The sequence below is a fragment of the Vipera ursinii genome, assembly GCF_947247035.1.
Source record: "Vipera ursinii genome assembly, chromosome: 5".
NCBI classification, from domain to species: Eukaryota; Metazoa; Chordata; class Lepidosauria; order Squamata; family Viperidae; genus Vipera; species Vipera ursinii.
The window spans coordinates 82583637-82611069 of NC_139518.1; the positions used below are offsets into that span (position 1 = coordinate 82583637).

Genomic DNA, 27433 nt, shown 5'->3' on the forward strand with positions numbered 1-27433 from the left:
GAAAACAAAATCAACAACAAAAATAATACATTGCAGGAAAAATTGGTAGCACACCTTACCAAACCCACTTGCTTTTTTTCTGAACCAAATATTGATAGGGATGAGACTAATGGAGAGAGGAAAATCAAAATAAACAGGCACACCCCACAGACCGAACAACCTAAGTTGAATCTGCAAGATCAGCTCCATCTTTCTACCTTTAATCTTTTTAAGCTACATCTTTAACGAGATATTATTGATGGAACCAACAGGCAAGATAAGATTTCAAATCAAGAGCCACCTTTCCCAATACGATTCCTTCAGTCTGTATTGGACAATAATGCCCATTGTCCTCAGCCTTCTGGCTTTCTAAAACACTGCAGATTTCATCCTGTCCATCTGCAGAAAAAACTAGAGTTTTCCCATTCAAAATTTGCTGGCAAGAGTTTGCTAATTGTAAACTACATTTACTAGGTTTGCTAACATTAAGTTTTGGTGAAAGAAGTCACTAAAATGAGATAACAAAAAACTTCTGGACATAATTTCTCCTGTGTCAGCTACTCATATACAATAACCAAAAAAAAAAGTAATTGCCCAAATGATCTTCCTTTGAGAATGCAAATTAAAACTGACAAGAGTATTTATTTCAGAGATGAGTACTAGCTACTAGCCACAATGTGCTTGAGAAATTTGAAATCAGGGATTAAAGATCAAGATTCTTAAAAGTAAAAGAAAGGAATGTAAAGTTGGTTTATTTGATCAAGATTTAAACTGATAAATTGTTATCTCTGGTAAACTTTACTGGACTTTTGCTGATGAGGACTGAAACAATGAGTCTTTAACAATGAGTTTATAGATAAGAGATGGGATATGGGAAGAAGAAATTATTTGAGAGAAGGTGAACAGTTCCTATAATTGTTTATATTGTTAAATGAAGGGGAAAGTCATTTTTTTCTTAACTGTATTTTTTTTATTCTTCATTCTATTTTTTGCCCTTTGTTTTTTCCTCTTTATTCTTTCCATTTTTTAGCTTGTATTAGTTTTTAACATTGTAACTGTAACTTTTAATAAAATTACTCTTAAAAGAGAAAATTGAAACCAGTGCATTGCCACATGTTATATACTGCAGGCTAGGGTCAACAAGAAAAATCATAGCAGATATATGCCATTTTTAAGTTTAGCAAGGTAACTCTTGAAAGGAAAAGCAGACAGAAACACAAAATAATATCCAAACATTAATAAATCCCCAGTTCTAAGTACATTCTTTCTCTCTGGCTTCTTTCATGCTTTGGAGCAGGATTCCTCAAAGTGGTCAATATCAACCCACAAAGCTCCGTTGCTGCTGTTCTTATTTGTAGTACTGTATTACTTATTTGTAATATCCATTTTCATAAATGTTTCAGAAGTAATGAACAATTTGAAACTTTATAAGAGACTGACAAACTGAAAAGGTTGGGGACTCCTAGGGTATATGGTACTCTGTAACCTTGGACTTTATGAAGGCATTTAAGACTTTTTTTTAATTGACATGGTTATGCACACTAATGGTGATGATAAGCTGCCTTAAGGATTTATTATGTTTATTAAAGACATTTAAAAAAACAAAAAACATATGGATATTGAAAATAAATAGAAAAATGTAGTACACAGTAAGAAAAAAAGAGAAAAAAGAGAAAGAAATAGAGGATAAAAAGAAAAAATAGAAACGATTATAAGGAAATGGCATCGTAGATGACCTCCAAGGTCCCTTCCAACTTTATTTTTTATTATTATTATTATTATTATTATTATTATTATTATTATTATTATTATTATTATTATTATTATTATTATTATTATTATTATTATTATTAATTATTATTATTATTATTATTATTATTATTATTATTATTATTATTATTATTATTATTATTATATGCCTGGGTGAGAGATTTAGGTTGCTCAATAGCTACGGAGAGGTGGAGCGAAATTTGGATTAAGAACATTAAATTAGCTCGGTCAATAGCATATAAAGAAAATATATACAAAATGGCATATCGTTGGCATTTGCCGCCGGCCAGGCTAGCCAAAATGTCCCCGGGAACATCCTTAACTTGTTGGAAGTGTGGTGTCAAAGAAGTCACATATTTCCACCAATGGTGGACCTGTCAAGAGGCTATGAAATTCTGGAAGAATATTCAGAAATGGTTAAGTGAGATGTTGGGGTACCATATACAATTGTGTCCTGAGGTATTCTTATTGGGGATAAGATCACAAAATATAAACAGAACGGCGTGGTACCTGTTGCTACATATTACCACTGCTGCAAGATTGGCGTGGGCCCAATACCGGATGTTAGCCCACCCGATCAAATAGTAATACAGAAAATAATGAACTGTGTGGAATCAGATCGGCTTACTATGATGTTGAGGGGACAAGGGGACACAGATTACTATTTATCTTGGAATCGATGGTATAATTGGATGTTAAACAGAGCTTTTAATTGAACTATTTTTCTTTTCTTTATGGTTGTTTTCTTATATGTAACGGGACAATATTATTCCTCCTCGCACTGTGATGTAGACCGCTATTGATTTAATGTTTGTTCGGTTTATAAAGGAAGGAAGGAAGGAAGGAAGGAAGGAAGGAAGGAAGGAAGGAAGGAAGGAAGGAAGGAAGGAAGGAAGGAAACGGCTTCGTATTATCAGCAGTTATAAATGCATTTTATATTTTACTGTTCTTCTCTAGGGTTACAGCTTTCCATAAGCTACTCTTTCTAATTGTCAAACCCATAAATCACAAGTTAGTTTTTGGGGGGTTTTCAGCAACAAGCCCATAATGGTTTTCCAGTCACTAATAAATATAATTGTTGACCTTTCTCTAATTAAATCAATATAAATATTTGTCTTTGGAATTTTTAAATCTGATTATCTTAGATTTTTACGTCTGGTTATTATTGGATCATTTGATAAATTGTAGATTGCTGTTGTTGTACTATAAACCTATAAGGCATATGGCAGCATAAAAATTTTGTATAAATAAAACATAAATAGAGAATACTTGGGTTCATCTCTAAGGATATTATGACTTTGCCTACATTGTCAGAGTCTACATGACAATCACATCAATTGAAATACACAACTGATGTCACAAACCTCTCAGAAAAAACAATGAATGCAAAGAACTTCATAACTAGTTCACTGTATTGAGATTCTCAAGAGAGTAGTCTTCAGAGAATTAGAAACCAGCTTTGAAAATCAAGTTTCCAAAGCAGCACACCATATTTTATAGCAAAATGATCTCCTCTTCAAAGGCACACAGCGCAGTTCTTTAGATTTATAGTAACTGCCTCAGAAAGACTTTGCCCATCTGAAATTATTTATTTTGACGAAAGTAAACTAATGCAAATTTAAGAGCCAGATTTACGGTGACAGGAAAAATAGTATCTGCTTAAATTCATGCCTTCCTCACTTCCCTTTTCTTGCATGGCATTACCACAAGGAGACAGAAATGCTTTCACTTCTCTATAGCTCTGGGTACTTTCCAACCTTAAACTGTCACTAAACCTAATGGTGGTTTGAGACAAGACAGTCTCATATAATCTATGCCTTCCAATTGGCTTGTTTTAAAGTCTTGGTTATAATGACTTGTTTCTGTTTCTGTCTTCTTGAGGTCAAGCCAGAAAAAAGAGCAGAGGAGTGTGCTATTTAAGAATAAAAGTAGTTCCTATCATAATAAGCCCACTATGACAGCCAGAGAGAGACAAGAGTTACATACATTTCTGGATGTTTTATCCCTTTTTCATAAGCCAAATCTCTGTAGGCTTTACAGGCCAGCAGGATACTCTCTGTTCCACCAGAGGTCATCTATAACAAACGAAATAAACACACCTCATATAACCAAATGGTCACATGCGCACGAGAAAGCCGTTAATAGAACACACACTTTGTTAATTTCTGTTTTGTTTTTTTAAAAAATAAAACTTTCTCACCTGCATTTTTCACAGTTGGGAACTTTAAGAGGTATGGACTTCAACTCCTAGCATACTGGCTAGGAAATTCTGAGAACTGGAAGTCCACCCATCTTAAAGTTGCCAAACTGAGCAGTAAGCACCAGCGTTAAGAGTATATATATGGAAATCTTGGATCTTTACCTGCTACAGCAATCTTAATAAATCTCAACAAATGTCATCTTGTATTCTAAGATTGCTTCTAATTCAAACCGAAGCTGCATTTAAATACTGCATTTTAAGCATGGTTTTCTTCTTGTTGCTAGACTGATTCAACAGACAAATACTGAGAGCCAGTGAGCTGCAATAGTTAAGGAATTGAACTGGCAAAATTTTCAATTTTAAGGACATCCTCCGCCATTCTGCCTCACAAGGCTGTTGGTTTTAGGAGAAAATAAGAAGAGAAAGTGCTAATTTACAGCCCTGAACTCCTGAAGAAATGGATGGATGGATGGATGGATGGATGGACAGTAATCAAGACAATATCATAGTACCTGGTTTAGATATACTGTATATCTGGCCAGAGGGTAGAATTTGATATTTTTAAGCTCAAAATATTCGTCTTAAGTCACTACCTTCATTCCAGTTATTTTATTAAGCATCTGATTTTTTTTTCTTTAAACCACCTCCATTGTTAGGCAACAATGCAACAGAGCCTTGGTGGAGCAGTGGGCTAATGCCTCCTTAAGTAACACCAGCTGCCTGTAATTAGTACAGGTTCGAGTCCCACCAGGCTCAAGGTTGACTCAGCCTTCCATCCTTCCGAGGTAGGTAAAATGAGGACCCAGATTGTTGGGGGCAATAAGCTGACTTATTAATAATGCCGCTTGGTATGTGTGTGAAAGCCCTAATAAGCAGGCATATACATAGAATGAAGGCTACTGCTAAGCTTGTAAGCCGCCCTGAGTCTTCGGAGAAGGGCAGGATATAAGTGGAATTAAAATAAAATAAAATAATAAATAAAACAAGGTAGGCACATTATTAGGCCAAGGAAATTGAGGCCTGATATAAAAGAGGAGTCTAATGCTTGCTAATAACCTTTTTTTTTTTTGCAAATGACTTATCACCTAATTGGGAGCAAATGAATCACTCTCACAAGACATTTCTGCTGTTTATTGCAAGACACTGGGCATCCAGCCAACGCCTGGTTGACTCATGAGTAGCTGACAGTTTTTTCAAACACAGACGTCTGACTCCTTCAACTAACACCCAGATTAAAAGGAAAATTCAATGTGTAAGCAAAAAAGACAGACAGGGCAAGTTGCTTTAACACAACATATCAAAAATCAGCGAGAACCCTAAAGAGAGGGGTGATCTATAGCAGGTATATCTTAAACCGAATGGAGAAAATGGTACTGTGTATCCTTAAAAAGAGGAATAAACAGGCGCAGAGGGAAAAAAAACCTCCCCTTTGTCTCTTTTCTCTCTCTCTTTCTCTGGTTGGGTTACATTCAGCATCATACACTAAGTCCATGAACCTTACTATCTTTTCACTGGCGGTACCAATTTCCAATTCTTGAGGCACTTGTGATATCATATTAGTCATTCTGCTACTAATGCAACTACTATGAAACATTCTTAGAGTTTTGCAACTCTCTCGATTGCCTAACCACTTGATGCTAAATATTCTTCAGCACTTATTTATGTATTTAGAACACGAGGGGGAAATCAGACATCATTCTGCATGCAAAAAAAAAGAGGGCAGGATGTTCAGGAATTTTATATTGTTTTTTTTTATATTTATATAATGGTTCCCGATTCTCTTTGGGGAAGGACCAATTTTTGGTCCTGATGCTGGTGGCAGACACATGGCTTGGGGGGTCAGGAGAAGTTCAGTCTGAATGCTCAATTAAAAATCAGGAGGAAATTCAAGATGAAATATTATGTTTTGAAACAGTTCTGGATTCTCTTTTGGGGAAGGGCTGACTTTTGATCCTTGGAGAGGAAAAATCCTGATGCCTGCAGTAGGCCTGCAATTAGGAGAGGTGGTTAGGTGGGAGGAAAAGCTTGGGAGAAGTTAAGTTTGAGTGCCTGATATGACAAAACCAAAAGCTTGAAACTCACTTGGTGGGTTAAGTGGCAACTCTTCCAACAAAATGCAACACATTCATGGCTACACACCATACTCTGCAACCTGACCGCTTTCTTGCAATTTCCAGACCAAACATAAAAGGAGCCCCGTATGAGTTGCATGTTGTTGTTTGCTTTTATAATGCCTGTATTCAAAAGAAAGGTTACGGGTAATCTTGATAACTGCTGATCAATAAGTCTGCTGAGTATTGTTTAGCAAACTTTATGCCCACCCCTTGAACAACAAAATAGAAGGCAGAGACAAGATCAATTTTGGACAATGAACAGGCCCGTTTTTGTCCCCATCGCTAGGATTATGTTTTGATCCTAAGACACCTTATTGAAAAGTTTACCTACATGAAGAGGTTTCACTCCATGTGTAGCTTCAGGTGGCAGCCCTTTGGGAGCAGTTGAGTAACACGATTATGGACAGGCATCTCCTGTTTTTACATCCCTGTTGTGGCTTCAATTTCTTACCGTATTTTCCGGCGTATAAGATGACTTTTTAACCCATGAAAATCGTCTCGAAAGTTGGGGGTCGTCTTATATGCCGGGTCGTCTTATACGCCGGAAAATACGGTATATTCTTAGCCTATGTTGCTTTGTTGGGTTTAAGAAAACAATTTGGTAATCTTTATACCAGCCTTTTCCAGAGGGCCTCCTCAGATCATTGGTACTATCATTCCCATAAACTCCGGTGGACACTAGTGATGACTTGAGATGGTAGAACTAATCTTTGTTGGAGCAGAACTCTTGTTAGAGGAAATTTATCACAAAGAGTAAGCAATGGTTTTAGACCGTAACTCCAGGTATCTACTTAAGCCATTACCAAAGACAAATTCTTCTATAAATGTAGAATTGAAATTAGGGAAAAGACAAGTCCAAGAGCCACTGGCAGGGGGAAAAACACTGCATCTCTTTCATTTTTTTTCCTCGGCATTATTCTTGATCAGATTATTTTGAATTCTTCCTTTCTGAGTTATTACCCAGTTGGGAAGATGGGAATATGGAAAATTGAATAATGAGAGAAAAAGACAATGAAAAGGACAGAAGTTGATGGACTGGCTTTCCACTCTGGTGGAAAACAATTTAGGAAGAAGTGAGTAAAGAAAACCAGAATGAACACATGTTCAAACTGCAACTATATGGGCAAGAGGAGACAGTGAAAAGCAAAAGATGAGCATTCATGTGGGAAGAGCTACAAGGACCAAGACAAATGGAGTTGACTTTGACCAACAAAATTTTTGGCAACAATATTTAGGCTATAAGGGTGTAAGGAATCATGCTACTGACACTGTAAAAGATTAATATCAATAGCCTTCTGGAAATCAAGAACAGGTATATTGCCTGAGAACAGGAAGAAATGATAAACTAGAAAGCAGATTTAACTAGAGCGGAGAGCCATGTCCTACACTTTCACCTCTGCAATGAGTTAGCTCTGCTCTCAGATACACAACTGAGTGGGTTCTTCTCTTATGAAAGCCAATATTATTTGAAATCAGACAACTGCAGCATGGGGACTGTAGCCAAGAAATTAAAAGACGCTTGCTCCTCGGGAGGAAAGCAATGGCAAATCTAGACAGCACACTAAAAAGCAGAGACATCACCCTGTCAACAAAAGTGCGTATAGTCAAGGCTATGGTCTTCCCAGTTGCAATGTATGGCAGTGAAAGTTGGACCATAAGAAAGGCTGAGCGCCAAAGAATTGAAGCCTTTGAACTATGGTGCTGGAGAAGACTCTTGCGAGTCCCTTGGACTGCAAGGCGATCAAACCGGTCAGTCCTAGAGGAGATCAACCCTGACTGCTCTTTAGAAGGCCAGATCCTGAAGCTAAAACTCAAATACTTTGGCCACCTAATGAGAAGGAAGGACTCACTGGAGAAGAGCCTAATGCTGGGAAAGATTGAGGGCAATAGAAGAAGGGGACGACAGAGAATGAGGTGGCTGGATGGAGTCACTGAAGCAGTAGGCGTGAGCTTAAATGGACTCAAGAAGATGGTAGAGGACAGGAAGGCCTGGAGGAACGTTGTCCATAGGGTCGCGATGGGTCGGACACGACTTCGCAACTAACAACAACTACAGCATAAGCATGTAAGTCTCTTAAATCTTACATGTTTATCTTTATCCTATGATTTATTGATTTTATTGCAATTGCTTTGTTTGGTAGTTATGAGCTACCCAATCATTGAGTCAGGCAAGTTCAATAAATTATATAATATTATTATAATTATGGCACATTGATGACTACAACTTAGATACACTACACGGCAGAGTAAAGTAAGATTTTGACCTGAAGTTTTCATTTAAAATGCATGTCACTTTTGCCACTGACAAGCTTTTATTTTTTACTCACTATTTTGCTTACTCCAAGATATTTTACACTGAAAGTATATATAGATTAACTGTAGGATGGGAATATGAATGAGAGTTCTGCTGGGACTGAATCTTCTTAATCTTTGCCTGCTCACTCAGTCTGGGCTCATTTATGAAGATGAAAGCACAAAAAAATTGATCAGTGAGTAATAAAGTCATTAGACTGCAAGATGTTGTGAATAACAAGACAAAGATACCATCTCTTCACTCTCTTACTACATAGTGCTCTTTTAGATTTAATTGGTTTCAGAATCTTGAGATAAACATTGCAGCAATAAAAGATCACAAAAACAAAGGAATACTACTATACTGAGCAATTTGACCAAATCTGAAAGCCTTGTAACATGCAATAAAGATAATTTGTTAGGCAAGATTTATAAACTTCAAATGAACAATCTGAACAAGTCAAAATATCTGTATGATTAAATGGATGCAGAATACAATGCATCAATGGGTATTTATTTATTATTTATTAATTCGGTTTATATACCGCCCTACTCCCAAAGGACTCAGGGCGGTTTACAAGGCAAAATTTAAAAACAATACAATATAAAATTAAAATAAAATAAAATTAAGTCTAGCCACAAAAAATTAAAATCACAATTTAAAAACATTAAACCCCTCAGTCCAGACCAGATAGCTCAAAGAGCCAGGTTTTTAGGTCCCGGCGAAATGAACGAAGGTCGGGGGCAGTCCGGAGTTTCGTTGGCAGTTGATTCCATAGGGCAGGCGCGCCCACAGAGAACGCCCTCCCCCTGGGGATCGCCCGTCGGCAATCCTTGACCGGCGGTACCCTGAGGAGGCCCTCCCTGTGGGAGCGCACAGGACGATGGGAAATTGACGCTGGCAGCAGGTGCTCCCTTAGATAATCCGGGCCCATGCCATTTAGGGCTTTATAGGTCATCACCAGCACCTTGAATCTCACCCGGAGGGCAACTGGAAGCCAATGCAGCTCGCGGAGAAGAGGTGTTACATGGGAGTATCGGGAGACTCCCATCACAACTCGCGCGGCTGCATTCTGCACCCGCTGAAGCCTCCGAGTGGTCCTCAATGGAAGAACATCATAATCATTTTGAACATTAACTTTAAATTGTATTATTTAGTGTAGTGGTTAAGGCAACTGTCTAGAAACCAGGAAGCTACGAGTTAGTCCAAAACCAACTGATTGACCTTGGGCCCGATACTTTCGCAATGCCCTAGGAAGGAGGCAAGGACAAACCACTTATGAAAACACTGGCAAAGAAACTTCAGTTGCTAGAAGTCAATTCTCTCTAGAAAGCATCTCCCTCAAAAAAAGAGGACACTAATTAGGTCAGCACTTTGCAGCTTGGAAGAGACAACAAATAACATTCCCACACACTCACAGCAATCAAGCTGCCTTTGGCATTCTTGGCCAACTCTTTAGTTGCAGCAATACAGTTTGATGGAAATATGGTGCACAACCAGTTTGTTAGAGAATGTTTCCAAGAGCAGGTTTCTGTAATGCCTAGCACGGTGCATTAGATGGTGAATTAATTCACGCAGCTAAACCAACTCAGAATACAAAATACAATACATGCGGATCTGGCCTGCATTACGGAAACCTGGTTAGGACCTGAGGGTGGTGTCCCTTTGGTAGATCTTTGCCCACCAGTTTCCGGGTGCTACACAGGCCTCGGGCTCAGGGTAGAGGCGGGGGAGTGGCAGTAGCGGTGAGGGAGAACCTGTATCCGCGAGAGGCCACTGTTGTCCAAATAGCCGGGTGTGAGTCTCTCCTCCTTAGATGTGGCCCTAAGGCTCAGTTGGGCTTGCTGCTAGTGTACCTTTCACCTAGTCGTGTAGCAGCAGCCCTGCCCGAGCTTCTTGTCATCCTCTCGGGACTGGTGGTTGAGTTCCCCAAAATTATGATCTTGGGTGACTTCAATTTACCATCCCTGGGGAGATCATCTGAGTTGGCTCGGGAGTTCATGGCTTCCATGACGGCCATGGACCTGACACAGATAATCCAGGGCCCAACTCATGTAGGAGGACACATGCTCGATTTGATTTTCCTATCTGGACAGTGGTTAGATGATCTGGGTGGGGGCTCTCCAATTGTTACGCCCCTGTCATGGACAGATCATCATCTCCTGCGGCTGACCTTCCGCTTTGCCACTCCCCATCGTGGGGTTACTGAACCAACGAAATGGTACCACCCCAGGCGGCTAATGGACCCTGGGCGGTTCCAAACAGCACTTGGCCCCCCACCTGCCTCCTTTGCTCATAGCTCGGCCAGTGCCATGGTGGAAGCCTGGGAAAAGGCAGCCACAGAAGCACTCGACCGAGTTGTACCCATGCGGCCCCTGACCCGTTGCAGATCCCAGTGGGCTCCATGGTTTTCTACGGAGCACCGGGAAATGAAACGGCAGAGACGGGGCCTAGAGAGCTGTTGCAGATCCAGCCGATCCGAATCCGACCGATCGCGACTAAGGTCCTTTACGAGGTCTTATCTCGCGGCGCTAAGGAGGGCAAGGTCTAATTACTTTGCTGCCCTTATCGCGTCCGCAGATAATCGCCCGACCGCCCTGTTTAGGGTGACCCGCTCCCTCCTTAATCTAGAGGTGAAGGAGGATCCCTTGCAGGGTCGTGCTGAGGAATTTAGCCAACATCTGCTGGACAAAATCGCTCAGATCCGGACCAGTCTGGATTCCAAATGGGCAGAGTCTGACGATGAGAACATGGACAGTCTTGTTGATGTTATCTGGGAAGAGTTCGATCCTGTGACTCTGGACGAGGTAGAAAGGATCATGAGGAAGCTAAGCTCCACTACATCCTTATTGGACCTGTGCCCCTCCTGGCTGGTTTATGCGGCTCGGGATGGGACACGAGGCTGGATCCATGCAGTGGTAACTGCTTCACTGAAAGAGGGCAGTTTCCCCGCAGCCTTGAAAGAAGTGGTGGTGAGACCCCTCCTCAAAAAGCCTTCCCTGGACCCAGCTGTTTTAAACAACTTTCGCCCGGTCTCCAACCTTTGCTTTCTTGCGAAGGTTGTTGAGAGCGTAGTGGCGCATCAGCTTCCTCTGTTCCTTGAAGATACTGATTATCTAGACCCGTACCAATCAGGTTTCAGGCCCGGACACAGCACGGAGACGGCATTGGTCGCTCTGATGAATGATCTCTGGCGGGCTCGGGACAGGGGTCATTCCTCTGTCCTGGTCCTATTAGACCTCTCTGCGGCTTTTGATACCATCGACCATGGTATCTTACTGCGGCGTCACAGGAGATTGGGAGTGGGAGGCACTGTTCTTCAGTGGTTCTCCTCCTACCTTCTGGAACGTTCACAGTGGGTGTTGGCGGGTGACCAGAGATCGACCCCGAGGCCTCTCATTTATGGAGTTCCTCAGGGGTCGGTCCTCTCACCTCTCCTGTTTAACATCTATATGAAGCTGCTAGGTGAGATCATCCGTGGTTTTGGAGTGGGTTATCATCAGTATGCTGATGACACCCAGCTTTTCATCTTGACCCCAAACCACATCAGTGATGCCCTTGACGTGATGTCCCGTTGCCTGGAAGCGGTCCGGGAATGGATGGGGAGGAACAGGCTTCAACTCAACCCGGACAAGACTGAATGGCTGTACATACTGGCATGTCAGGATATTCAGATTATTCCATCTCTTAATATCGGGGGCGAGTTATTACCCCCTGTAGATAAGGCTCGCAATCTGGGTGTCCTCTTAGATTCACAGCTCTTCTTAGAAGATCATATAGGAGCTGTGACTAGAGGGGCCTTCGCCCAGGTTCGTCTGGTGCGCCAGCTGCGACCCTATCTGGACCTGGATGCCTTGCGTACAGTCACCCATGCACTTGTGACCTCTCGTGTTGACTACTGCAACGCTCTTTATATGGGGCTGCCCTTGAGAACCACTCGGAAGCTTCAGCTGGTGCAGAGTGCAGCTGCACGAGTGCTTTTGGGGGTCTCCCGATACTCCCATATTACACCTCTGCTCCGTGAGCTGCACTGGCTTCCAGTTGCCTTCCGGGTGAAATTCAAGGTGCTAGTGATGACATACAAAGCCCTACATGGCATGGGTCCGGATTACCTACGGGAGCACCTACTGCCAGCGTCAACATCCCTCCGTCCTGTGCGCTCCCACAGAGAGGGCCTCCTCAGGGTGCCACCGGTCAGAGAATGCCGGCTGGTGACCCCCAGGGGGAGAGCATTCTCGGTGGGTGCGCCAATCCTTTGGAACCGCTTACCAGCTGAAATCCGGATGGCCCCCGACCTTCGCTCCTTCTGGCGTGATCTAAAAACTTATCTATTCCAACAAGCCGGCCTGGCCTGATGGATTTGGGTTTTAAAATTTTCTAACTTTATTGCTTTATTGTATTCTTACTTTATTGCTCTGTACACCGCCCTGAGTCCTCCGGGAGAAGGGCGGTATATAAAACAAACAAACAAACAAGCAAACAAACAAACAAACAAATAAAAGCCAGAATTTTTTGAGGATATTCTGAAAACAAATCCTGGAAAATATGAAATTGTCTATGGATTGTTTAACATGTAAATGTATATAAAAGCTGTAGCTGCCTTAAAGGTAAGTGGACAAGGCTACTATGGTGACATTTGTCCTCTTACTTACTGTTCCACATGAACTAGATCCACCATGAAAAAGTGTGCAAGCCATTCTCACAACCTCTGCTTCCATCTTCCTCACTCCTGGGAATATATCTGGATGAAGTGGATTACTCCATGCGAATTCCTCATAGACCTTGAAGGAAGAAAAATAGTCCCTTGAAACTATGCTGCCACTTCCATTCCTTCCTTCTGCAACTCCTTTTCCTTCATAAAGCTGTTCTTGTCCACTTTATATACAGAATAAAGCAACCTCTTTTCATTTTCAGTTCACAAAGAATGACAGATAGTCCTCGACTTGCAATCACAACGGAGCCCAAAATTTCTGTTGCTAAGCAAGACAGTCCTTAAATGAATTTTGTCCCATTTTGCGACCTTTATTTCCACAGTCAAGTGAAACCAGGTTGTTAACTGAATCTTGGCTTCCCCATTGACTTTGCTTGTCAGAACTTCGCGAAAAGTGATCACACAACTTCAAGACACTGCAACTTCATAAACGAGTCAGTTGTCAAGCATCTGAATTTTGATAACATGATCATGGGGATGCTGCCCTTGTTGTTAGTATGTCCCAAGCACTCCTGGGGAAGAAGTAAGAAGACTAGACTAGACTAGACTAGACTACACTAGACTATAGAGCAGAGCTGGAAGGGACCTTGGAGGTCTTCAACCTATGCCATCTCAGAAAAGAGACTCTTTAGTGCAGGGGTGTCAAACTCAATTTCATTGAGGACCGCATCAGCATTGTGGTTGCCCTCAGGGAGCCAGGTGGGTATGGCCAGGGTGGGCGTGGCCTACTGGGTGGGCGTGGCTACAGTGCATATGGCCTACTGGATGGGCGTGGCAAGCTCTACATCATTGGCATCAAGGGTGCCTATGGGGGCCTGGGCAGGAGTGGGACAGATCTAAGGGTCTCTGGCGGAAGGAGGGTGTCTGAGCCAGGGCCAAGGCAGTGGGGGCTGTTCCCTCACTGTTTCCAGGATGGCTTCGCGGGCCACATGAAACCACTTCGCGGGCCACATCCGGCCCCCGGGCCTTGTGTTTGACATGTCTGCTCTAGTCTCTTCTTAAAAACCTCCAGTAAGAGCGCCCACGATTTCTGGGGGCAAGCTGTTCGTTCGACTGGTTAATTGTCCTCACTGTCAGGAAGTTTCTCCTTAGTTCTAGTTTGCTTCTCTCTTTGTTCCGTTTCCAACCATTGTTTCTTGTCCTTCGCTCTGGTGCTTTGGAGAATAACATGAACCCCTCATCTTTGTGGCAGCCCCTCAAATACTGGAATACTGCTATCATGTCGCCCCTGTTTCTTCTTTTTAAGAGGACCTTGAATCAACCAGCAGAAAAACTGAGCTCTGCTTCTCTTGACCGCTTAGTCAGTTCCCAATGTCTTCCTCTTTACATTTTTAAAACCCATCAAAGTTTTGTTGAAATTATAAGCACCTGAAACTGAATCTTAATAAAATGGTCGTTTATGTTATCTGGATCTTTGCATCACAATTGTGTTCTCAACTTCCTTTCTCAGATTCCTCTGCAGGCTACCTGCTATTACAAAGCTGAAACAATACACTATTACTTAAGCCAGACATGTCAAACACAAGGCCCGGGGGCCAGATCCGGCCTGTGAAGTGGTTTCATGTGGCCTGTGAAGCCATCCTGGAAACAGTGAAGGAACGGCCCCCACTGCCTTGGCCCTGGCCCAGAGACCCTCCTCCTGCCAGAGACCCTCAGATCTGTCCCACTCCTGCCCAGGCCCCCATAGGCACCCTTGATGCAAACGATGTAGAGCTGGCCACGCCCACCCAGTAGGCCATACACACTCTAGCCACGCCCACCCTGGCCATACCCACCCGGCCCCCTGAGGGCAACCGCATGCTGATGTGGCCCTCAATGAAATTGAGTTTGACACCCCTGACTTAAGCGCTTTAGGGTGAGGAAAAACTGCAGCACTTCAATGATTGTTAGACAGCAACACTCATCTGACGGGGTTGATGCGAGTCCAACAGCATCTGGAGGTCTGCAATTCATCATCCCTAATCCTAGATTTTATGCAACGATCATTATTTTAAGCAACCCAAAGATATGAAACATTAACTTAAAAAATGTAAATGGCACAAAACTATATGAAGGTCCATTTCTAGTTCTTATAACTACTTTTCGTGACGAGGTACTGGTTTTTTTGTATCCCATACCAACTTCAGATAAGAAAATGCAGTTTATACTCATATGCCGCTAAAGATATAAAGTAGCTAAATATTCAGCGCTGTTATTTTATTTGTATCTATTGTTGGCTCTAGTAAAAATAAACTAAGTCTCTGAATAAATCTTAGAAAGGAAATAACACTAGAGACCACTGGACCCCTATACATTATGGTTTCTATTTTCTTTTACTTTTCTAATATTTCATTTCAATTATTTTGTACCTTATTTCGGCTTGGAGTTTTATGACTGTTACTTTATCAGCATTTTCAGACATTACCATGGAAGTTAGACTATTTTTCTACAGTTGGTATCATATAAGCCATCAAGAGTTATTGAATTGCAATGGAATATAATTGCAATGAACCCAATCAACATCATCTGGAATGCACTGATACAGCTTTTAATTATACACACACATTACATAAGGCAATTATCCAAGAGTTTGATGCTGTATTACCTTAACAAGCAGATTAACGAGTTTCTCATCCCCACTGTACACGGTCCCAGATACTTTGCGGTCTTCCCAATGTACGTTACCTAAGAATACAGGGGGGAAAATGCTGATTCATAACATCAAAGCTCTTTTGGAAATCAAAGCCATATTTTGTTTCTGGTTCCACGTTATCTTAGTTGGTAATAACCGGTCAGTTTGTCATGCTGATGCTTCCTGTATTTGCAAAAGCAGCAGCTTAATCCTAGGTAAACCAATTTAACACATACGCATTTCTGAAAGCTTTGCCAATTATTGGTTGAAACAAGAGTCTGGTCTTTTGTGTTCTAATTCTAATTAACTAGATTAGTTAGTTAATTAACTAAGTCTTCTAACTATAGATAAGCTTAGAATGCCCAGCCATGTTTAGAGCTGGGAGCTGGAATTTGGGAGCAAATTTATGTAGGGCACACCCAACAGCTACACCAGGGGTCTTCAAACTTGGCCCTTTTAGGACTTGTGGACTTCAACTCCCAGAATTCTTCAGCCAGCGTGCCTGGCTGAGAAATTCTGGGAGTTGAAGTCCACAAGTCATAAAAGGGCCAAGTTTGAAGACTCCTGAGCTACACCTTCAGCATGCAACTAACAGGGTTACTTTTTACAACTGACCTTGGGGAAAGGCAAGGAAAGGTAAATCTATTTTTACATTCTTGAACACTTAAAGCAATGATAGATCACTTTCAGAAGGTATCAGACACAATTAAAGAGTTATCCAACCAAGGATACTTATTATAATTTGGGAGGATCAGAGGCAGTAGTCAATAGCACAATGGAAACAGATCAGATTTAATTTTTTTGACATCCACTTAAGGGCCTCTGTATCAGTTATCAGATAACACCATATCTTTCTCATATCCAGATCTATAATGACAGAACTGGTTAAGGAACAGATTTTTTTCACATTCCAGTAGATCCTCAAAGTCATACCTAATGTGCTGTATTCTTTCATCTTCTTCAACAATTCTGGCTGGCTGAGACCTGTTGCTGGCAGGCTTTGGAAGTACTTTTTCTGGTGTTGCAAAAAGGGCATTTTGGCAGACATTTCATCCAAAGTCTTAGAAATCTGTTCCTGTATCTATAAACGGCAAAGTGCACACGTAAAAGTACCAATAAAGTGGATCTTTTTAAATCAAAGGCACCCTTTAGCTGCAGATCTTTTGTTAAAAAAAGACGATCAATAAGGCTTGTTTGCTTTGTTAGTAGATTTGTGGCCGACAATTCACATAATTCCAAGCTATAATGGCTATATGGAAACTGTATGGAAACTGGAGTCCAGCCGTAGTTCAAGACACCAGCTTGGAAAAGACTACCTCAATGCATGTATTGCTACAGAACTTCATTTTAGCATTTAGGGTTTTTGTTAACTATTTATCAAATTGAGTTACAGGCAGTCCCTTTTTTTTAAATTCCATTTATATCCCGCCCTTCTCCGAAGACTCAGGGCAGCTTACAAACTTAGCAGTAGCCTTCATTCTATATATATGCCTGCTTATTAGGGCTTTTCACACACACCCCAAGCGGCATTATTACAGTCAGCTTAATTGCCCCCAACAATCTGGGTCCTCATTTTACCTACCTGGGAAGGATGGAAGGCTGAATCAACCTTGAGTCTGGTGGGATGCGAACCTGCACTGCAGGCAGCTGGTGTTAGCCCACTGCTCCACCAAGGTCCTTGACTTACAACCATTCATTTGGTGATTGTTTGAACTTACAACGGCACTGAAAAAAATGACTTATGACTGTTTTTCACACCTATGAGCATTGTAGCATCCCCATAGTCACATGATCAAAATTCAGGCGCTTGGCAACTGGCATGTATTTATGATACCTACACCGTCCTGGGGTCAAGCGATCACTATCTGCAATCTTCTCAGTCTGCTTCCAACAAGCAAAGTCCATAGGGGAAGTTGGAATCATTTAACAACCATATGGCTTATCAACTGTGGCAAAAAGGATCATAAAATGGGGCAAAACTCACTTAACTGCCTTGCTTAGCAACAGAAATTTTCTGCTCAATTGTGGTCATAAGTCAAGGACTACCTATATATGGCTGCAATCAATCATATACTCAGCCTGTACAGGAACATTGCATGAATTTATTATAAATAATGACACAGCACAATTGCCAAAATGATTCACTGGAACGTCTCTAGAATTTGTCACATTCCAGTAATTAGGGGAAAAGCTGAGAAAGTAGATCTTCAGCAATTCTCTGCATATACTTCACCCTGTCTTCAACATGCTTCCTTCAAGAGCTTTCCAAGTTTATTTAGAATTCTTGAACTTGGAAAGAGACCTACAGCGGTGAGCACCAAGAACAGAGTCCCGTTTCAGCTGAGGAGTAGAGTGAGGAATCCTACATCTTCTTGAATGTTGTCTGAAGAATCCAAGAATGTTATGGTCTAAATCCATAAAATAAAAGAATCTTTTTGCTTTATGGCAACACTGACAGTTTCCAGTAAGCTTTCAATTCATTCCCCAATTCATGATTTCCCCAAATCATTTTAAGAAAACAAAAGTGTTTGTTTGAAACTAAATAACTACATTAAACATTGAACTTTTAATGTAGTATCTTTTGTTTGCAGTGTTAATATAAATGTACTTGCTTTCCTCAATGCTGAAAAGTTTAGGCATTGTAGCAACAAAATTATATGGGTAATTTTTGGCTATTATGTACAGATTCAGCAACGTTTCTTGCAGAAAATTCATCATGGATTTCACAGCTGATTAATTTTGAAAGCAAGTTATATTCTGCAGAATTCCTACCTTCAGAGAAACCATGCGTTGTTCTTTTTCTCCTTTTTTTCCTGTACACTGAATCAATAAAGTTGAAAAATGCTGATCAATGATTACCTCACATAAAAGCATGCAATGTAAAATGAAATGAAATTTCTATTTATTGCAGCCTTTGCCAGCGTGAGGTACACTTTCTCTTTAATTAGCTGTTCAGAAATTACACCTGGAAATTGTCTGATCTTTTTTTATAATGCTTCAATGTCGTTCCTGTTGAGTTTCAATGAGCCAGTCCAAATGTAAGTATTAGCAGAAGCAAATCCAGCTATTCCTGGTTGTCACTGATTATTCAGATGCATTTCAGATGGATTTTCAAGACAGGTCACCACACAGACAAAAACCTAGGTTTCCTTGATGAAGGATCTGATAAAGGAACACAACAGGGGTGTCCCTTGTTTCTGGATTCCATGGTAGCTCTTGATACCATCAATCAGGGTATTCCCTTAGATCACTTTGTATACTGCACTTCTATAACGTCAATATTTTTCCAAAATAAAACAACTTCCCAACACTTGTAGGGTGGTATAAAAATCTAACTGCCCAGGGTCTAAGTGCTTTTGAGGGATCTCTTATGCTTAAGTCAATAAAATTGGATGTAGGTTTAAAAGAACCTGTGAAGTTCCAACTTTACATGGATGATACCCATATACTTTTGTTTTTTTCCATCTTCTTCCAATGGATCAGCCTTCATAGTTAGCGTTTGCTTGGCCTTATTGTGGTCAGGATGAGGTATAATAGTTCCAAGCTGAATTCAGACAGGTCAGAGGACTTTGGCTGAAGTTAATACTATTTAATTGGGGAGAGAGTTACCAGCTCTAGATAGGATTGCCCTCCCTCTGAAAGGGCAGGTTCACCTCTTGGGACTGTTTCTCAATTTCACATTATCTCTGAAAGTTCAGATGGTTCCTAAAGACGAGCGACATCTGCATTACATTCCCTCTTCCTGGATACGACTACTTTGCCCTCCATGATTCATACTACAATTGCAGTCCACCTTCTGTGTGGATGTCATTGAGAAACCAGAACATTGCAATGGGTCCAGAATGCTGTGGTCAGGTTTCTGGTGGGTGTTCCTTGTGATACTTATTCTGGCTCAGCTGCACTGCTTTCACAATTTTTGGAGGTCAAATTTTAAATTGATTCATTCCATAGATGCCTTTATGGCTTATGTCTTGTGTATCTAATAGAATGGTTTCCACATCATATCACGGAGGGACTCCATGAATCCTTTATGACATTAATAATGGTGCCACAAGAACAGGAGACTTAGATAAAAACACCTGGTAACTACCACTGTGAAATTCCCTACCCTGTGAGGTGTAGACAACACCCTCCCAGGGTGATTTTAAGACATAATCCATGTTATTGAGCAAGCATTTCTTCTTTGAAACTTGCATTGTTTAAGATTTATGCAGAATAAATATTGTGCATTTCTCCATACGTTTTTCACTACAGTTACCGTATTTTCCGGCGTATAAGACGACTTTTTAACCCATGAAAATCACCTCAAAAGTTGGGGGGGTCGTCTTATACGCCCAGTCGTCTTATACGCCGGAAAATCAGTGGGTGGCGTCTGGCGGGAGCCGGCAGGGCAGTCCTGCGCACGCGCGCACTCCCCGGCTGCTCCTTAGCAGGTGGGGAGTGCGCGCGTGTGCAGGACTGCCCTGCCGGCTGCCGCCCGACGCTCTTCCCTCTTGAGGCAGCATCGCTCCCCGGCTCCTAAGGAGTCCTTGGGGATGCTGCCTCAAGAGGGAAGAGCGTCGGACGGGAGCCGGCAGGGAAGTCCTGCACACACACGCGCACGCAGGACTTCCCTGCCGGCTCCCGTCCGACGCTCTTCCCTCGAGGCAGCAGCGTCTCCGTGGTCATGTGGCCGGCATGACTAAACGCCAAAGGCGCACGGAACGCTGTTACCTTCCCTATTTTTCTACTTGCATTTTTACGTGCTTTCAAACTGCTAGGTGGGCAGAAGCTGGGACAAGTAACAGGCGCTCAACTCTGCTACGTGGCACTCAGGATTCGACCCGCCAAACTGCCGATCTTCTGATCGACAAGCTCAGCGTCCTAACCCACTGAGCCACCGCATCCCTAATGTTAATTTATCTTCAGTGTTTTTCAATATTCAGTGGAAGGTGTCAGCCCATGAGCATGTGGTATAAATTCAGCACTCAATCAATAAGCAAGTCTGTGTTCCTTCTTTTGCCATGTTCTCTATAAATGCTCAGGGATCTTCAAGGATCCCTCTGAATCACTTACCAATGAAGCAAATCATATGAAGACACAGACATTGGCTAGGTACTCCATTGTTTAGTAAGACTATTAAGGAGAAAGAAAAGAATCAATGGAGGGACTTCCAGGTGGCAAGGTTCCGTCGATGGCGGTCATTTCTGACCGTCAGCCCCGCTGTTCCGTTTAAACCGCAAAAACAGCGACGATCCGCTGTTTCACGGTTTGGGAATCCCCCCTTCGGGAGAAGAGGGGAGATGAGTATTCAGGCAAGAGGTAGAGCTCCCCTAGACCACCAGAACTTAATCTGGGGGTTGAAGGGTGAGAGCTCCCTCGGAGCCTGAATTAACTCTGGACTCGGGACTCTTCTGTTTCAAGGCTTTGAAACAGAACAGGACGCTGCAACCATCCCTGCTTGTAACATTGTATTTTGGATTACTTGGGCGCAGGCAGAGCTGAGCGGGAAAATACAGAAACAGTAAGTATATGATCTTTAACTCCGGTTTAACTTAAATGAAGGGGAGGAAGATGGCACCAAAATAACTTCTGAGAGAAAGCATGAAGTACAAAAGAACAAGGAAAATAAAATAAAAGTAAAGGGGAAGACAGAAAGAGGATTTTTAAAAGTTGTAAAAGACTCTGTTTAAAACATTTGAAGTTGGTTTTAAGATGATTTAAGAGACTTGGCTATTTGACAGTGAAGCAACAAAGTTGCAATTAGTGCGGAAAAGTGAAAGTGAGAATCGAAAGTTAATTGGGTGTTAAAATGGCTTCCAAAGCACCTAGATTCCCTGCTTCTAAAAGTGCAGGGGCTTCACCAGTTCAACAATCTGGTCTTCAATCACTGATGCCACCCCCTGCAGCATCTGCACCCACATTACCATTGAAAGATTTACAAGATGCTTTAAAACTTCAATCTGAGAAATATCTGAGCAAGTGGCAGAGCTTATTAATGAGAAAAATAAAGAAATACGAGAGGATATTTTGCTGGCACTTCAAGGACTGACAGTCTGTATTGAGAATCTGGATGATTGTGTGGAAGAAGTTAATAAAAATAATATGATATTGGAAGCCAAAGTCAGTGAAGCTGAGAATAAAATGGAAAAAATCGATGATGAGATGGTGATGATACAATATATGGATATGGAGTTTGCTTTGAGGATCAGAGGTCTGAAAGAAAATCCACAAGAAAATTTGGAGGAAATAGTAGCAAAAGTTGTGGCGCCTATTTTGGATTGGCGAGTTGAAGATGTTATATTGGAAATAAATAAAATATTTCGCGTCAACTTTTGGATTGCTAGGCAAAGAAAATTGCCAAGGGATGTGGTTGTTTATTTTACAAAGAGGACAATCAGAAATACGATCATTCAAGCTTTTTATAACAGATTTAAAGTGGCTGATCAAGAGGTTTTAATTCTGAAAGAAATTCAGAATTAAAATTCTGAAATTTTAAATTCAAAAATTTTAAGAAGAAGGAAAGAATTTGTTTTTCTGGCAGATGAATTTAAAAAATGACAGATTCAGTTTAGATGGGAGATACCAACCGGGATAGTGGTGAATTATGTTGGCACAAGGTATCGTCTTAATACAGTTCTTAAGGCCCGAGACTTTTATTGTAATATACTGAAGGCAGGCTCACCGCCATCCCCAGAAATTAAAAGGAGAGGAAAAAGAAGTGCGACAGACACAATTGGAAGGTACACAGCGAGATGAAGAAATCACCTCACTGATTTCAAAAGTACAGCAAACTTTGGAAATTGTGCAGCCCTTGGTCCCATTAGAAGATCCAAGGGCTCAAAGAGTGACAAGAGCAGTGACTAGACGCAAGGAGCAACAACAACAGAAACAATATTCTACAATTACAACTCAAGAATCTACTAATACAGAAGCAGTGGGAGGAGCGAGACCAAAGAAGCAGGTGCTTGTGAATCTGCAAGATACGCTCCGAAAGCTTCAAGTCGCAAAAGATGGTGACAAAGTTTCTGACATGGTATGTTAATGGTTTAAATTCACCGCAAAAGAGAAAGAAAATATTTGAGTACCTGAAACAATTTAATAATGACATTATATGCTTGCAAGAAACGCATATTCGTGTAGCTGATCAAAAATATTTGATAAACTCTAGATTGGGTATACAGTTTATTGCATCTGCTCCAGAAAAGAAAAATGGTGTAGTTGTTTGTGTGAAGAAGAATCTGACAGCCAATCTAATTGAAGCAGATAAACAAGGAAGATATGTTATAATTGAACTCTTAATAGAAGGAAAGAAAATACTTTTAATTGGACTATATGCACCTAACCAACAGCAAGGAGAATTTTATAAACTTTTACACAACAAAATAATTCAATGGGATTATAAATCGTGTATTTTAATGGGAGATTGGAATGGAGTGCTGGATACACAAAAAGATAAAAAAGGACCTTTTAAAAGTATACCAAATCATGCTAAATTGCCTAAATCCTTTTTTGACATGACAGACGATTTGGAACTGAGAGATGTTTGGAGAGAACAAAACATGGATGAAAGAGATTTTACTTTTTTTCTGATAGACATCAATCCTTTTCTAGGATTGATTTTGTATTAACTACTAGTGATTTTTTTCTAGGGTTAAGAAGATCAAGATATGTCCAAGAACCTTATCAGACCACAGTCCAGTATGGATGGAATTGGACAAGGAGAAGGGAGATAGGAGATCTTGGAGGTTAAATGAAAACTTGTTTAGATATGAAGAAAATTTGGAAGAATGTAAAAAACAAATGAAAGAATTTTTTGTTATAAATATGCATAAGGGTACACCCATTGAAGTGGTCTGGGATGGAAGTAAAGCTTATATGAGAGGAGTGTTAATATATTTGAATAATAAATATAGACATAGATTGGAATATAAGCATAAAGAATTAGAGGAGGAAATAAAGTTGAAAGAGAAGGCTTTTATTTTGGATTCATCTAATAAAAGGTTGAAAGAAGCAATTAATTTACTAAGAGGGCAGTTTGATATGCTGATGGCAGATCAGGTGGCAACTAATTTACGATATGTCAAACATAATACTTTTTATAACACCAATAATCCAGGTAGATGGTTAGCTTATTTGTTAAGGAAAAAACAAAAATCACGTAACATAGATAAGATAGAATACAAGGGTAAAGAGATGTTTCAGCAAAATCTTATTAAGAAGGCTTTTAGTGAATTTTATTCTAAATTATATGCAAGGAATATAACTCAAGGTTTAGATATAGACAGGTATTTACAAGAAGTGAATATCCCTATACTTACACAGGAGCAGAGGAAAGGGATGAACCAACTGATAACTGCTGAAGAAATTATTTTAGCAATTAAACAATTAAAAGTGGGTAAATCACCTGGAACAGACGGTTTGACAGCCATTTATTATAAAAGTTTACAATTAGAGTTGGTGGAACCTTTAAAAGAATTATTTAGGACAATTCAATCTGGAGGGGAAGCGCCTCCATCATGGAGAACAGCATTCATATCGTTGATTCCAAAGGAAAATCAAGATCTTACCCAATCAAGAAATTATAGACCTATATCGCTCTTAAATACAAACTATAAGATATTTGCAAAGATCTTAGCAAACAGATTAAGGAAGGTTATGCAGCAAATGATTTATAGTGATCAAACAGGATTTATAAGTGGTAGACAAATGAAGAGTAATGTGAGACATATTGTAAACCTATTAGAATATTTGGAAAGAAATAATCAAGTCCCTACAGCGCTTATTTTCTTGGATGCTGAAAAGGCGTTTGATCAATTGAATTGGCAATTTTTATTTAAAGTTTTAGAGAAGATGGAGTTTGGCGATAAGTTTTTACAACCTATTAGGGCAATATATCAGAAACAAACAGCTCAAATAATAATTAATGGTAGTTTAACAGAAGCTTGTAAAATTGAAAAGGGTACAGGACAGGGATGTCCATTGTCACTATTGCTGTTTGTCTTAACATTGGAAATATTATTAAGATACGTGACTCAAACAAAATAAAGGGAGTTAAAATTAAAGATCAAGACTATAGACTGAGAGCGTTTGCAGACGACTTGATTATTACATTCAGTCAACCGACTCAATCAGTAATAGATTTAATGGAAATAATTTTGCAAAATGGACAGGTTTCTGGATTTAAGGTAAATAGGCAAAAAAACTAAAATATTGTCTAAAAATATGACTGCAGAACAAAAGGAAGTTCTAGAAATATTAACAGGATTTGAAATAGTTAAAAAGATTAAATATTTGGGGGTATATCTTTCAGCTTCAAATGTGAAATTATATCAAAATAATTATGAATTGTTATGGTTAAAAATACAAAAACAGTTAGATAGCTGGAGAAAATTACAATTGTCTTTATTGGGAAGAATTGCAGCAGTGAAAATGAATGTTTTACCAAAATTTTTATTTTTGTTTCAAATGATACCTATACTTAAAAAAGATTCAAATTTGGAGGAAAGGCAGAAAGGTATTAATAAATTTGTTTGGGCAGGGAAAGGACCGAGAGTAAAACTTAAGATAATGCAAGATATACGTGAAAGAGGTGGTCTTAAAATGCCCAATTTTAAATTATATTATGAGGCTGCAGCTTTATCATCAATTAGTAATTGGTTTAATCTAACAGAAGGAAGATTGTTGAATATTGAGGGATGTGATTTATTATATGGATGGCATGCATATTTATTGTATGATAAAAAGGTGGATAATGTTTTTAAGACACATATACTAAGGTACGCCCTGTTGCGAGTTTGGAAAAAATATCAATATAAGTTAAATTATAAAATACCACTTTGGGCAATACCTAAACATGCAATAGAAAATATAAGTTTGGGATTTAAACATGATGTGACTACATATAAAGATATTCTTAGACTGGAAAGGAATGTATGGCAATTAAAGCCATTTAATATTTTAAAAGAAGGGAGTATACTTAAAATGTACTGTAAAACTTTTCAATAAAAAAGGAATCAATGGTGAATTGAATTTTGCTTGGTTTTAAACTGGCTACGAATTCATACTTAAAGTAGAATGCTTCATTCAGCACTGATAGATCATGTCCAAACTATTCTCAAAATATCTTAAAATTTATTAAGCAGCTTAAAACTTACAATATTACCAATGATGGGCAGCTTGCGTATAAATCTGAAGAACCATTTTTTAAATCGTGATGTTAAACCTAAGGAAAAAGAAAAAATAGATTTTTTTTAAAGGAAAACAGCTCTGAGGCACACAACATAAAATGTGTAAAACTTTGACAGAAAAGGTAGAAAGGCAGATTTGTGGGCATCTACAAATCAAGCTTACAATTTAAATCTTTTGTGGATACTATTAAATTAGAGCAGAAAAGAATACTCCACTATCGTGCAAACTGATGTACAGGTAGCAACCATTCAAAGTTATTGAAAAAACTGGCTCATGACCAGTCCTCGCACTTATGACTGTTGCGGCATCCCCAGTCATGGATCAAAATTCAAGTGCTTGGAAACTGGCATTTATTTTCGTCGGTTACAGCACCCCGAGGGTCGCTATGTGTGACCTTCCCAGCTGGCTTCCGTTAAGTCTATAGGGAGACACCAGATTCGCTTAGTGACATGATTAATTTAACAACTGCTGTGATCCACTTAACAATGGGGGGAAGGTTGTTAAATCACGTGGGACTCACTTAGCATTGGAAATTCAGATATTTCAGATCTTCTGATGGTGCAATTGCTGAAATTTTAACTGAGTCCATCCACCTTCTTGTTCGTCAACCACTTCTTTTTCTTTCTACCCTTCCCAGCATTTAAAGCCTTCTCCATAAAGGTAGGGTTAGGGTAAGGGTAAGGGTAAAATGTGCCCAAGGTAAGGTAATTTGAGCCTCCTCATTTGTGCCTCTAGTGAGAACTCTGGATTGATTTGTTCAATGATCAATTTATTTTCTTGGCTCTCCACAATATTCTCAGAAGTCTTCTCCAGACTTTCATAGAGTGCCACAGAGACTACCACGGCTTGCACTGTTCTGATGTTTGTAGATACAGACATATCACATGACCTTAATATTTTTTCTAAGATTTTCTTAGCTGTTTTACCTAGTCCTGGTCGGCAGGGTATTTCTTGACTATTGTTTCTTTGTTATTGATGGCTGGTCTTAAAAAGACAGAAACTATCACTCCAGTATCTTCATTATGACCTGATCGATTCAAGGTTGACTCAGCCTTCCATCTTTCCAAGGTCAGTAAAATGAAGACCCAGATTGTTGGGGACAATATGCTGACTCTGTAAGCTGTTTAGAGGGGGCAGTAAAGCATTACGAAGCAGTATATACAGTTGCAAGAAAAAGTATGTGAACCCTTTGGGATTACGTGGAGTTGTGCATGAATTGGCCATAAAATACGCTCTTAACATCATGTAAGTCACAACAATAGAAAAACACAGTCTGCTTAAAATAATACTACACAAACGTTAGCTGTTGTCATGTTTCAATTGAACATAAGATGGAAAAATTCACAGTGCAGGGTGGAAAAAGTATGTGAACCTTTGGACTTAATAACTGGTTGACCCTCCTTCAGCAGCAATAACCTCAACCAAAAGTTTCCTGTAGTTGCAGATCAGACCTGCACAACGATCTGGAGTAATTTTGGACCAATTCATGCAAAACTCCACGTAATCCCAAAGGGTTCACATACTTTTGCTTGCAACTGTAAGTCTAAGTGCTACTGCTATTATCAATTATGCTTGATTGTTATAA

The 27433-nt window shown here is 40.1% G+C and overlaps 1 protein-coding gene across 1 annotated transcript in view; it reads right to left on the minus strand.

The window, feature by feature from the left end:
* The window catches only part of SGPL1 (sphingosine-1-phosphate lyase 1), a 64995-nt gene that overhangs the window by 16227 nt on the left and 21335 nt on the right, over positions 1-27433 (minus strand). The window contains exons 3-7 of the mRNA XM_083364787.1: positions 25815-25882; positions 16612-16759; positions 15652-15731; positions 13009-13137; positions 3736-3824 (exon numbers count right to left, since the gene is read on the minus strand). Of these exons, the coding sequence (XP_083220913.1) occupies positions 3736-3824; positions 13009-13137; positions 15652-15731; positions 16612-16759; positions 25815-25882 (514 nt within the window). The remainder of the gene's footprint in view (positions 1-3735; positions 3825-13008; positions 13138-15651; positions 15732-16611; positions 16760-25814; positions 25883-27433) is intronic.